Here is a 13,956-nt window from a genome sequence, read left to right on the forward strand (position 1 = left end):
TATATTAAAAACTAAAATTTATTTGTTTGTAAGCTTAAAATAGATCCTTATTAACCATATATTATTAAAAATGCATTAATAAATAAAATACAGAACCGGAAATGGTAATTTATGGTTTAGCCTAGTGACAAGTAGATTCGGAGACAAGTAAATTCGACTTATGTCACTTTCCTGGAACCAATTACCGACATAAGGCGAGGAATACCTGTATTTTCAGTTTGTGAGAATTCTTACTATCTTTATTTATACATAAAAAGAAATAGAACTATGAGAAAGAAAGAAAATTAAAAAATTTTTTAAATGAATTTTTGATTTAAATATAATAATTACTTGGCCCATTGACAATTACATTTAGCATAGCATTTGTCATATTTGTAACAAAACTCTTCTCTGTTTATTCAAAACATGCTTTAATGTAACTAATCAAACTACATACATCTTCTACAAACTCCTAGGTTAAGAATATTTTAAGTTAATGAGAATCCAAATATAAAGATCTAATAATTTTCATAGCGTGGGATAAAAATTACATTATTTATGTAAACTGTCCTCTTTCATCATACCATACATTCATCTCAGTATTCTCATCTCTGCTGTCTCCTTAATCTTTTCCTGGGATCTTGTAATTGTCCACATCTCAGCAGTGTTTATCATTGCAGGTCTTACCATGATTTTGTATAATCTTTTTATTTTGCAGTTTATTTTCTTATCACACAGCACCCCAATCATCTTTCTCCAGTTCAGCCATCTACACTGAACTCTATGCTGGAGTTCTGCACTCCAGGGTTTTCAATACTACAGTTTTTTTAATTACATTTTTATCATGAGTTTAGGTCAGATCCACAGTAGAGCGGTCAGCTGGTAAAAGATAAAGTCCAAAATAGCCAGATCAACATTTTCATCACCTGTAAAAATTTTTGAAATTCTGATCTGGATTTGAATCATTCCTCTAGAGTGACAGACTAATGCCATTACTGCTTCATTCATCAGGCCAATTTCATAGTTTTCATAAAGTTTTATTATGTTTGCATATACAGTGGATGATCGGTTGACGAACATAATCCGTTCCAAGACTTTGTTCGTTATCCGAATTGTTCGTTAACCGATTATCAATTTACCATAGGTTTCTATAAAAATTTGATTAATTCGTTCTGGAGACCTCCAAATAATAAAAAATATAGACTATACTTTCTTATTACGTTTATTTATATGTAATAATAAAAATACATATATACACGGTCTTGCATTTTTATTAGTCATGTTTTTTCCGTTTGCGGGGGTTAATTAATTAATTAAAGAATCTGTCCAATGTCGATTGCTTTTCTGTCTTCTTTATGATTTTTCAGAAGTAATTAATAGCATTGTAATTGTAGAGAACCCTAGGCCTATTAACCTCAACCTGGTTTGGATGCCATTTTAAGACCGTTGTTCTGTCAGAACAACGTCCTCCCACTTCTTTAAAAGATCTTTAATAGCAGATATCGGCATAAATCCGCATTTTCATAAGAAAATGTAAAAGAATTGTTTCTGTCAGAAATATAAAAAGCTGGAATTACAAGGGAGAGTTTCAAAGTTCGGGAGAATACTATCNTTTGAAAAATTAAAAAATTTAATGAGATTATTTATATTATTATTACAAATACATTTATTAATTTATAAAAATCAAATCATAACATTTTTACTACTGCTACTACTTTATTATTATTATTAAAAATCAAGAGACTTTTTTACATTTTTTGAAACTCAAATGATTTTATTTTATATAATATTGTATTTTTTAATTTTCATATTTATAACAGTCAAATCAAAAATATATTAATCAAAAAATTTATTACACAAAAATCAAACAAACTAGATTAAATAAATACTTAAAGAAGTTTTTCCCATCCTTAACAAAGTTCAATGTATGACTTATTTGTTGCCCTGCAGACTATTCTATATTCAACTTCTTGCCAATCATTCTGCAGTATATATTGACTGACTTTTGTTGTCATTGTCCTTCAAATCATCCAGTGCTAAGGTCAATGGGTCAATGGTAGATAGGTAGACAATATTCTCTTTATATAATCTTGTGAGAAAAACCAAGTGGCATTAGATAAGGATATGGAGAGAAGGCAACAGCCAGGAAATGAAACATTCCTACTTGATCCAGCAATTAAGCCACTACTTATCCAAGAGTTTTCTAACTTCTTTATGGATATGCAGTAGAACCAAACTTGTTAGAACATAATATTCAGTTTATCTTGAAGTAGCTGAATCAATAACTGCAATTGCAAATCATCATGGTAAATGCTTCTATTGATTGTTATTGTTTGTTCATATAGAAGAAAGGTATTGCTATAAATCTTGTTGATAGTCAAAATGCAAAAAACATTATCCTTTGGGCTATCTTTTGTTTGATCAACTATGGTATGATAATGTTTATTTCTTACATGTACACTGTCAATTAATCTTGCCAAAAATATGAAAAGTTGCATAATCACTAAAACAGAAGTTCAACAGCAGGAGTTCTCTTTAATTAATTAACTCCTTAAGGACTTATCCCGAGTTAACTCGGGCAAGTTCTATAGCGTTACAGAAAACTTGGTCCTTTCGCCCCCAAATTTTTTTTTGGATTTTTGGAATGTTTTTTAAGTCTCCAAATTTTTTCAAAAATTTTTACTAGTGCGAAAAAATTTTATCGCGATTTTAATCAACCTTTAATGACACGTGATTAATGCTTAATTGTTTTTTAATGCAATTTTTTAAAATCAAATTTAATTAATTGTTCTAAAGTTGTAGTGCACGGATTTTACTTTGGTAAAGTTATTTAAAGCTAATTTCTGATGTCAAAAACAACCTCCAATAGTTTTTTAATTTTTTTAATTAATATATTTTATTATATATAAGTTTAATTAAATTGGGGGGGGATCAGAAATCGCAATTAAAATTTTAATTTTTTTAAAATATTTAAAAATATACTGCCAGTTAGTATTCACCCTACTTTAATCCCTTCTCCTCCCGAGACATCTATGAGAATGTCTTGGGAAATCCAACACCAGATGTTCTCAAGGTCATCCAGCTGTAAACACAATGACTCATCGGTGTCAAATTTTGCAGAAAGGCGAGACAATGGAAAATAAAGTTTGAAGCTTTTTCTTCAAAATTAACGCATTTCTTTCGTTTTTTTTCAGTTTTAAATATTTTTTATGTTTAATTACATTAATATCAAAAATTTCTGGGTACCCAACGAGTTAATACAACTTAACAAATTCTCAAAAAATTTATAATGCAGTGCAGTCTCATTATGTTTAATATGAGGGAATAGCTGAAGATAAGGGCATTGAACAAAATGTTTACTAAACAAACTGTTTAGTAAATATTTTGTTTAGGCACATTCAGCTCTCAGTTAGCCACTGTACTGAGTTATCATTAGATTTTACTGGAAAGCCTGCTGTATAGTGTAAACAGTTTCCTGACTGATGTTTGGTCTGACAGGACTTTTCATTTTATACATGCAATTAGTACAAATAAATTGTTTATACCACTTATGGATTAAGTTTGTTCTTGGTAGATTCTTGCTGAATAATCTTCTGAAATGTCTCTAAACAGTTACCATTAATTTTGTTAAGTGAAAGTCAAAAGCACAAAATACTTTTGTTGAAAAATCACAATACATTAACAAATTCTTATGCAGAGCTCTGCAACCATGAGATGATGCTGGGTGTGCTAAGACACAATGTCTCCAAGAGGAGGAAAAGTAGAGCTTATGGTGGGAATGTGAATATGATAAATACATGTTAATTCAAATGATTTGCCTATTGTATTCTTATTGCCACTAATGTTTGTGACAGAAGGAATTCTAACATGCTTCAAACATTTACACCTTTGAACTTATATTTCACAGAATATGTACTGTACATGCATTTACTCACAAACTTATCTTTAAATAGTAAGAATCATATTTCACAGAATCTGTGCACATGTAAATTTGGCAAGAAGACTGTGAAGCAACAAGTAGATGATGTTTCTGTCATGTGCAATTATGATCACAGAATCAAGACTCCCTATCACGTGTTTTTTATGCTAGGACTGTATGACACTTAATCCAGGGTGGTTTCCATGTTGTTAAGAAATAAAATTGAAATAAAAAATAAGAAAATCAATTATAAACTAATTTCAAATATTTTTATATTATCACAAATTAAAAAAACAAAACAACAAATTAGTATTTTTTTTGGTGTTTACTTTGTAACTCCTGTACATTTTGTATATTTTACTTGTAGCGTGCCACAGAATCCTGGGAAGTACCTAGGTTGCTGTGCCTGAAAAAAAGTCGGAGAGTACTGCTCTTATGAATAAAACTGAATCATGCATGAAATAAAGTTCTCTTTTCAATAGTAATAGTTTCATTATTCTGCACTACTTACTTTAAGAATAACACATATTTTATAATTGCTCACAACCTTTATAGATACCCAGTATTTTAATTACAGCTATAATGGGTATTGAGAATCATCTAATATTAAGAAGATACGTATATTATACAAATTAATTTATATAAATCATTCTATCAATCAAAAAAATAAAATTACAGACTTTCTTCTAGAAATCAAAATAATCTTTTTAGTTCTTATGTTTCTGAAAAGCAACTTCCACCCTATCATTAGAAACTGCATTAATATGGGAAATCCTTATTAGTTCGAAATTCAAGGAATGAAATGATCAAGACTTTGAATTATCTGAGATTTACGTATTTCTGTACAATATGCATATGTCATGTAATTAATGTAATTTATTAAGAAAATGGAATATGACTATGTATATAAACAGAGTGCTATTTTCATTAATTAATTAATAATACTCGCCCAGGAAATAAGGCATCTGTGGAGGATGGAAAGGGTACCTGTACTTATTGTACCTGTCGTTCTCTCTTTTACAGGTGTGATACCACATACACTACACAAAAGCCTAGGAACATTATAATTGAAGAGAAATACATACATCACACTACAGAAGACCACTATATTGAATACATGCCACATTGTTAGGAAATTCCTGAATACAGACACTGACACACTTATTTTTGTTTTTGGTTGCTATGCCTTGACTCTGGTCCGGCATAGTACATAGCCACTGATATTAACCAAGTATAACCACTAAATACTGTATAATAATTATAGTAATAGTAATAAAAATAAACTGCAGGTAAACAGCACATGTCCAGTGAGAACTTTACAGGTTGTCTGATAGGTTTTATAACAAGAAGAATTCCTCAAAATGTAGCCCAAATTATTTTTAACTGGTCCCTTGTTATTCCCGGCATATCTCGAGTCGCAACCCACTGACCTTGCTTGACCGGTGGACCCAAAATATCTCGTTTCTGCATCGGAACATTTTTGAAATTAGATGTCGCTAGTCATTATAATTTTTATATTATAACTAACTTCTGAAATATAAGTTTTTGTTTTTACATTTATTTATACAGTAGAGCCTCGAAACTCGGCCTAATGTGGACTGAAGGGTGGCGGTGGCCGAGTTTGTGAAAATGCCGGGTTATCGGGAATGGGGGTTAAAAAAGGATAAGTATGCGTGTTTCCTCAGAAAATATTGTACTGTACTTGTATGTATTGGTTACAATTTTTGTGATAACTCAGGATGTATTTCTTCATAATTCGAAGTTTAGACTATTTACAAAAAGTCAAATTAACTTTTGAGTCCATCTTTATCCTTTATACACTACCACAGAAGTGACAGTCTTAAAAAATTTGCTTTGAAGAACTCTTCTTAAACACAGGTAAAAATTGGTAAAAAAATCTCACAATTTAAAAAAGATCAAGTGTCAGCCTTTTCTTGTAGGTTTCTGACACTTTTACAATTAAAAACACAAAGAAATTCTTCACCCTTTTCATTTTTATCCACCTTTTTAAACTGCTTCTGGCCCTCTAGTGGTAGTTACGAGTATCTACATTACTTGATCTTTTTTAACCTTGTGAGATTTTTTTTACCAATTTTTACCTGTGTTTAAGAAGAGTTCTTCAAAGCAAATTTTTTAAGACTGTCACTTCTGTGGTAGTGTATAAAGGATAAAGATGGACTCAAAAGTTAATTTGACTTTTTGTAAATAGTCTAAACTTCGAATTATGACTTGTATGTATTGTTTGCTGAGAATACAACAGAGAATAAACTGCCCAAATATCCTTAAACAAAGGAAAAGTACGTCCTTTATGAAGGCATAGAGCAGGGGTGGCCAAACCATGGCGCATGCGCCAAACTTGGCGCATTGGACGATTACAAGTGGCGCTTTAGTCAGTTCTGAGCAACATTGCCAGATTTGGCTTCTTTGCAATTAAGAATATTACATAGAAAATTAATTTTTTATAGTCTGTCTTGGCAAGTTCATTTGTTGCACAATTCGTTGCAATCAACTTTACAGATAAAATGAGTGTTCTCCACATAGTAAATTACAGTGTATGCATGTATGTTTATTTTCGATCAGTGCATAGGCGTCTAAATGACAGTGCTACCGTCCGGACAGTCCACGAGTCGGTTGGACTGCTACACCTGTTGACCTTTTTTTTTTTATGCTTCTACGATTCACGATACATTCGCAATCGTGTATGCCACTAATGTCAAATGGGACTATTTTGTACGGGTAACTACACCACCACCGCATTTTTTATTAATTTTTTTTTCACACAACTAAATTTTGATCTTTTAAACTGAAATACCTGATTAAAGGGTGGCCGAAATTTTTCTCCGCCCCGGGCGGCTAACACCCACGGTACGCCACTGTGCATCTGAACTCGTCTATCAAAAAATTGGCGCATGGTATGCAAAAGGTTGGCCACCCCTGGCATAGAGCCTTTACTACATGAAAATGAAAATTAATGAATACACTGTGTACAGTAATTTACCTGATAAAACAGACCCCAGAAAAATACTTTATGAGGCATAAAGCTGTCTATGATGAAAATTAATTATCTAAGGGTATTTTTGCCCTGCCAGGGCGTGGCCGAGTTATCCGGAGTGCCGGGTTATCGAGTGCCGAGTTTGAGGCTCTACTGTATATCTATTTTGTTTGTGCAAAATAAAAAAATAATTTCAGATGATACAATAGCCATGATTATCTCAATCAAAACTTCAGACTATAAGGCGTTAAATAGAATTAAACGAAATATTTTAATCTTGCAAGAGCTTTCAACGTAAATATGTATGTCGTCTTCAGGCAATTCAAAATCGAATAGAGAATTCGAACAGAACATTTAAATTTAAGCATTAACGATATTAGTCATTTTTGGAATATAACTATTAAAAATAATAAGATTTAAATTTTAGAATTAAAGACATTTAAAATTGGCGTGCATGCGTTTTAAAACAAATAAACTCAATTGGAATGGCTATTAATTAAGATCATTGAAGTTACGAAGTCTTTCTTGCAAATGTGAAAAATTGGTGCACGTGCACCTTAACATGCATAACATAAGAGCCAATTAGAATGGCTATTAAGAACAAGTAAATTTTAGACTTTAAATTAAAAACATTTTGTAAACAAGTATAAAATTTTTGGCACGCATGCACCTTAACAAAGACAGCATAGAAGCCGATCGGAATAGAGCCATAAGTGCAAGTTTACATTAAAATTTAAATATAAAAGCGTGGGACATAATTTAAAATACATAAAACACATGTAACATATAAAAAGATGCACATAAAGAGGCTGACACGTATGTGCCTTGAATCACATAGGAGGTGTGGGAAATGAGTGTAGAACTATTGTTGATTTTTTAAATGCCTGTATAAATTAATCCAGACGTTTGGTAAGTCGAGGGTAGGGGAGTTGCACGGGGAAAGCAGTTTTGTGAGGAGAGCCTACCAAATATATATCAAGCTCCCTTCATCACAGTGTTTGAATATTGCCACCCGATTCCAAAGCGCTATGTGATGTTGTTGTATCACCAATTTGGAGAGTTCAGTGTTGCAATTGCCAAGTGCCACCAAACGTTGGTGTTCAGATATGCGAGCAGCCAGCATTCTGGTACAGTAGACCCCCCCTATAACGCTTAGATACGTTCCACGCTAATTGAATTTTACATTGTAGGAATGATTGAATACATGAGCCAATCGCACCCGATAGGTGGGAACTTTACGGAATAAAGCTGTTTGAAAGGTTTTCTTCTATAAATTAACCGATTCTACACTAATTCCACTCAACATTTCCAAAACACGTATAATTTTTTGGGAGTAATCCGTATAAACTATGCTATAAACAAAAAATTATAGGATTACTTACCGAGTGTGTACCGTTCGACTACGCCGTTGCTTAAAGCTGGTTTTCGTTGCGGAACAGCACATGAAACGGCGGCCGCGATTTCTAATAACGAATTTTTCGCAGAAAAATAATTTGACCTTTGGAGACATCATTAATATAAATAATTTTTATGGCCGTTGAATAAGAAGTGTTTCTTTCACAAGAAATGTATAAAATTAGTGCTGTATTAGACTTACGGTACCTAATTTACATACTGTACAGACGATAATAAACTCAACTTACTAGCCTAAAATCTCCGTAGCGTGTTGCCAGGCGGCAGAAAGCATATATATAATTATAATAAAGTTACAATAAATTAAGTTAATATATAATTATATATACAGTACCTAATTTATATATAATTAATATATAATTATATGTACAGTACCTAATTTATATATAATACTGTCAGACGATAGCAAACTCAATTTAGCCGCTCCGTAGCGTGGCGCAGGGTCGGAGGAAAGTAGTTTGGCTGCTCATCCACTATTGGTCCAGATTCTATCAATCTTGTCGCGAAATGACGTTATAGGAGGTACTTTATACGAATGTTGCTACAATTTTTTCGCTACATTATAGGAATTGTCGTTATAGGAACGCACATTATAGGGGGGGTCGACTGTAGTTGCTCCTATATAATTGGTGATTGTTATTGGATTCTGCAGGGGAATCCTTCCCCTACAGAATCCACGTACATATTTACGTTGAAAGTGCTTGCACGATTAAAATATTTCATTTAATTTTATTTAACGCCTCATAGTCTGAAGTTTTGATTGAGTTAACTGTTGGTGTGACATCCAAGCCAAGTATTTAATACACCTAACAAGCCATGATTATTTTTTCAAAAACGTGTAATTTTCATTAGGCTTAACACTGGCAAAAATTCATCATGGTGTGACATGCAATGGAGAAAAATTTTAACATGGGATAGGTTAAGGTGGTCCAAAAAGTAGAATGTTGCCCTAATGTAGTAGCCTAGAGCCTACAAATAACTCGATCTGCTACTTGAATTACAATCCTAAAAACCAGCCGTATTTTATGAGATAAGAGAAAAAAGGGATAATCTATGTATAAAATGACACCCGATAATGTGTTATTGTAAAAGCAAAGCCATATTGACAATTTAGATTTGTTCTTGGTCTATTGTTCTCTTATAGCATAATGGCACCTCAATCTAAATGAACCAATTAACATATGCATATCAGAGTTCAGACAGAATTTTCACTTCAAATTTCAAAATAGCTATACAGTATTTCAAACTAACCAAATTCCTTAACACGTAAATCTCTATATTTCCAGCTGGGACAAAGTACTGTTACAAACTAATGGGATTTCGAACTATCCAAGTTTGAATTAATGAGGATTTCCTGTATAAAATTAGATAAGTTAAACATTTTAAAACATAATTGGAGGGAAAAAATGCAGAATGTCAAATTAAACATCTAGGATTCACAAAATGATAATATGACAGAGTTTCAGGTAAAAGTTTAAAGATTTTAGAAAAGAAAAGATTAAAAATATTTGAGATGAAAGAATAAAAACAACACATGAAATGATCATATAAATGACCCATAAAAGAAAAAGGAATACAAACATTACAAAGATGAGGAAACAGTTAACATGATATATGAGCATGATAATACATTTAATTTCCATTAACATGTTAACAAACATTGATTTTTGAATTTAGTATTTAATTTGGATAAGTTTTCCACAGAAAAGAAATTATTCTTATACCCTTGTGCATTTCAAATATATATAAATACATTCTTTCAGAGTTCACAAGTAAGTATATTGTTCAAAATTTGTAATGTTTATAATCAAAAACATGAATAATAAAATTTATTTTCCATACATAATAATAAATACATAATTGAATATATTTAAAATAAAAAATGCTTTTGTAAAATTCTTGCAAAAAATTTGTATATTACTAAAGTTTAATAATACAATTTAAACTGATATGAAGGTGTTAATTAAGGATAATTTTTATTATCTGAAACAAAAGTATATTATTATTTTTATTATTGGAAAATTTTTAGTTTATATAACTTACCACGCATAGTTCTGATACATTCATAAGCTTGAAAATCCCATAATTTAACTGTCATGTCAGCAGAACATGAAACTAAAAATATTAAAATCATCATTTAATTATTATGCAACAATTATAATAATAAAAAAGATCTGAAATAAATTCAATATAGAATTCTGTTTTGATATAGAAGACAAATATGAATGAAAAAATATAAGTCATAAAACAGAATAAATACATCTTAGCTAATTCCAAAATTATAATTACAGTGAGAGTACAAGAAATTGTAACAAAAATAAAAACATCTTGTTATAGCAAGAGTAATAACTACTGTAAAAACATTATTAATATAATAATTAAGATCAATAAGCAAAAACATTTTAATTAATAATTTTTGTTCTTTTAAATACCAAAAATTACATATTATTGCTATTAAAAAGAAATTTTAAATGGTTTTTATGAAGTTTATCATTATCTGCATGAATTTAAATATAATCTATTAATTTTAAAAAATTACAACTTTTCTTTTTCTTGCACATACAGTTTGGAGAGAAAAAAATTTAAAGTAAGTAGACATTAAATTATTTAAATGTATGTATGTATATTATATAAAACATACTCAGCCATTTTCCTGTGTGATCAAATGCAACGTCTTGTACAGAATCAGTATGGCCTTTCAATGTCTTTTCATAATCACCAGTTTCATAATCCCAAACCTGTGATTATTTTTACAAAACATTTAAGAAAATTTCTTTTACCATAATTAAAATTTACATTTTATTTCAAATGTAACAATTTCCTAATTTGTCACTTACTTTTATTGTAGCATCTTCACTAGATGATACCATAACACTGAAAACTGGATGAAAAACAACTTTTGTTACAGGAGCACGATGGCCAGTTAAACAATATCGTTCAGGAGGGCGAGGAATCCATTCAGCTGGAGAGCGTTTTTCTCGTGTCGGAGCACCAGCTATAAATTCTTTTTCTGCTTCAGCAAGTTTTGCTTCTAGATCCATAACCTAAAATAGTTTTTTTTTTTCTAATATTAAAATTTAAGTTGAAATCCTTTATATTTAGTTAATATTTATAATTACAATCAATTTATGATGATAAAATACAGTAATCCCTCTATTTATGCAAGTAATTGATTCCACAAAAACCATGCATAACTGAAAACCATGTAAATGGATCATAGAAAGATGTTTAGAGATTTGTTCCATATTCTCAACTACAGTATTTTACTATTGGTGGGATAGAAAAATTTTAACTGAATTTTTTTCAAATATTCATCTATGTAAGAGGTTATTGATAACAAAAAAGAAAAACACTTTTTGATGTAACTATTATTTATTTCCATAAAGTTAATTACTTAAAATTTAAAAATTTTTTAACTGGAGGATGACTTCAGAAGATTTATGTTAAAAACCATTTAAAGTCACATGGTTATGAATAAGCATGCTTTCAGACATACATTAAGAAATTTAATTATTTGTTTAATTGTAATAATGATAAAGATTTATTATGAATATTAAACAGGTTAATTGATATTATTTTATTATTTAAGATTGATATTTTACATTTTAAATGTCAATAATTAAATTAATTATATTTACGTTGAAAGTGCTTGCACGATTAAAATATTTCATTTAATTTTATTTAACGCCTCATAGTCTGAAGTTTTGATTGAGTTAACTGTTGGTGTGACATCCAAGCCAAGTATTTAATACACCTAACAAGCCATGATTATTTTTTCAAAAACGTGTNCTTTGTAAATTGATTGCAAATTTGTTTTCAATAATGACACTCTTACAAAGAGATAAACTGCAAACAAATTTTTATATTATTTTTATTTTAATAATTAAATTTTAATATTATTATTATTAAAAATAGAGAGTGCTGTTAACTTGTCTTGGCTATTGGTAATTTTACTTTTTTTACTAATATACTAAATTTTTTACTTTTAATACACTAGTCAAGTGAAGCCAACTAGAATTAAGTAATATAATATCCTTAAGGCAGTATTTTGTTCTGAATTATTCTCAAGTATGTTTCCAACAACTCCTCCTAGTGATATGTCTCAAGTTTGGAATGGCAGGAAAGGAGCAAAACACCACAGTTCTCTAAGTGACCTGGGAGCTAAATGCCTGAAGCTTGAACATTATTTTAAAAAACAAGAAAATGTATTGGAAGTGGATGGAGAGGGTTTAACTTTCTTGTGGCAATACCTGGAGTCAACCTTAAGTGCAGCTGTGGTAAAATCGACAATTATAAAAGACAAGCTTGCTGGTCTGGAACAGCTTTATCAGGCTACTCTGTCTTCAGTAAAATCATTGGAGAGTAAAGTTCTAATATTCGATCATGATTGGTAAAACTAGAGCAATGAGAACAACTTTCGTTTAACAACATTGATGAGTTGCATGCTTTTGCCTACGATAGACATATTAATGCTTCCAGGAAAAATAATTTAATGTTTAATCATAGTGTTTCATACAAGTTAGATATTTTTGATTATATGGTTAATTTTCTGTCCAAAGAATTGGAGATTGATGACTTTTCTAAACAAGACAGTCGATATCTCCTGTATACGGGAAAAACTGTGAGTGTTATTGAATTTAATTGTCATCTTGGTAAATCTGAAATTCTTTACTTCAGAAATTCTGGAACAGCGAGTTGTCTTTTATAATTGTCAATTTCACCACAGCTGCACTTAAGGTTGACTCCAGGTATTGCCACAAATTCAGAATGTCATTTCAACAAGTTGACTGAGATAGATGAGCAATATTTACTTTGGCACCAGATTTGTCTGCCAGATCAAGTTTACACCACACAAAATTGGTTTCTTATTTAAAAGATTATCGTTCTGTAGGGAAACAAGTCTATTTATGTGATGATGTTTTATTTATAGATGATAAGCATTATACACCTCAATAAGACAGGATTTTAAGGAATCCTGTCTTATTGAGTTTCCTCCTTTTATTTTAAACTTTTCTCATGTCAGTCAATCCGACAGATCTATATAGCACACGATGTCCCTCCGGGACACAACTTGGATCTGAGTTGGACTGTTGATCAGATTCCTATCTTTCTGGAATTGTAATGGAATTAGTTCAAAAAGTCCAATGATTATGAGTTTTATGTGTAACTGCCGAGATCTGTTAGGTATTGGTTTAGTAGATAGAGACCTCATTGGTTTTGTCTGATAAATTTAGGAGAGTATTGCCAGCCAATTGGAACTTTTGTGTGCTAGCAGTGGAAAAATCTAAGGGCCCGATTAGGCCTAGTGGTGGTATCTTCTTCTTTAATGAATGTAAAGGTTATTTTAAGCTATTGGATTTTAATCCAGATATATTTGTGGTTAGTCTAACACATTCAAATGTTTTTGCTTCTCAATCCATCTTAATACTGATTATTTATGCTAGATTTCAAAAACAGCAAAACTTTTGTCTTGACTTGTTCTCTAATATTTTGGAAACTTGATCTCCAATGTTTGATGGAGTAGTCATTTTGGGGGATTTCAATATACAGTGGGTGATCGGTTAATGAACAGATCAGACAACGAACAAATCGGATAACGAACACTTTCGCGAAAGATTTTTATGTTCGGACAACGAACACATGATCGGATAAC

General features: G+C 30.8%; 1 protein-coding gene across 2 annotated transcripts in view; it reads right to left on the bottom strand.

The window, feature by feature from the left end:
* LOC111635738 (lissencephaly-1 homolog) overlaps positions 1–13,956 on the bottom strand; it is a 68,532-nt gene that overhangs the window by 13,567 nt on the left and 41,009 nt on the right. For both annotated transcript variants that reach the window (XM_023380803.1, XM_023380804.1), the window contains exons 5-7: positions 11,141–11,347; positions 10,945–11,041; positions 10,347–10,418 (exon numbers count right to left, since the gene is read on the bottom strand). In XM_023380803.1, the coding sequence (XP_023236571.1) occupies positions 10,347–10,418; positions 10,945–11,041; positions 11,141–11,347 (376 nt within the window). The remainder of the gene's footprint in view (positions 1–10,346; positions 10,419–10,944; positions 11,042–11,140; positions 11,348–13,956) is intronic.

This window comes from Centruroides sculpturatus, unplaced genomic scaffold (genome assembly GCF_000671375.1).
Source record: "Centruroides sculpturatus isolate CEXI.00-Female unplaced genomic scaffold, Cexi_2.0 scaffold843, whole genome shotgun sequence".
In the NCBI taxonomy this organism is placed as follows: domain Eukaryota; kingdom Metazoa; phylum Arthropoda; class Arachnida; order Scorpiones; family Buthidae; genus Centruroides; species Centruroides sculpturatus.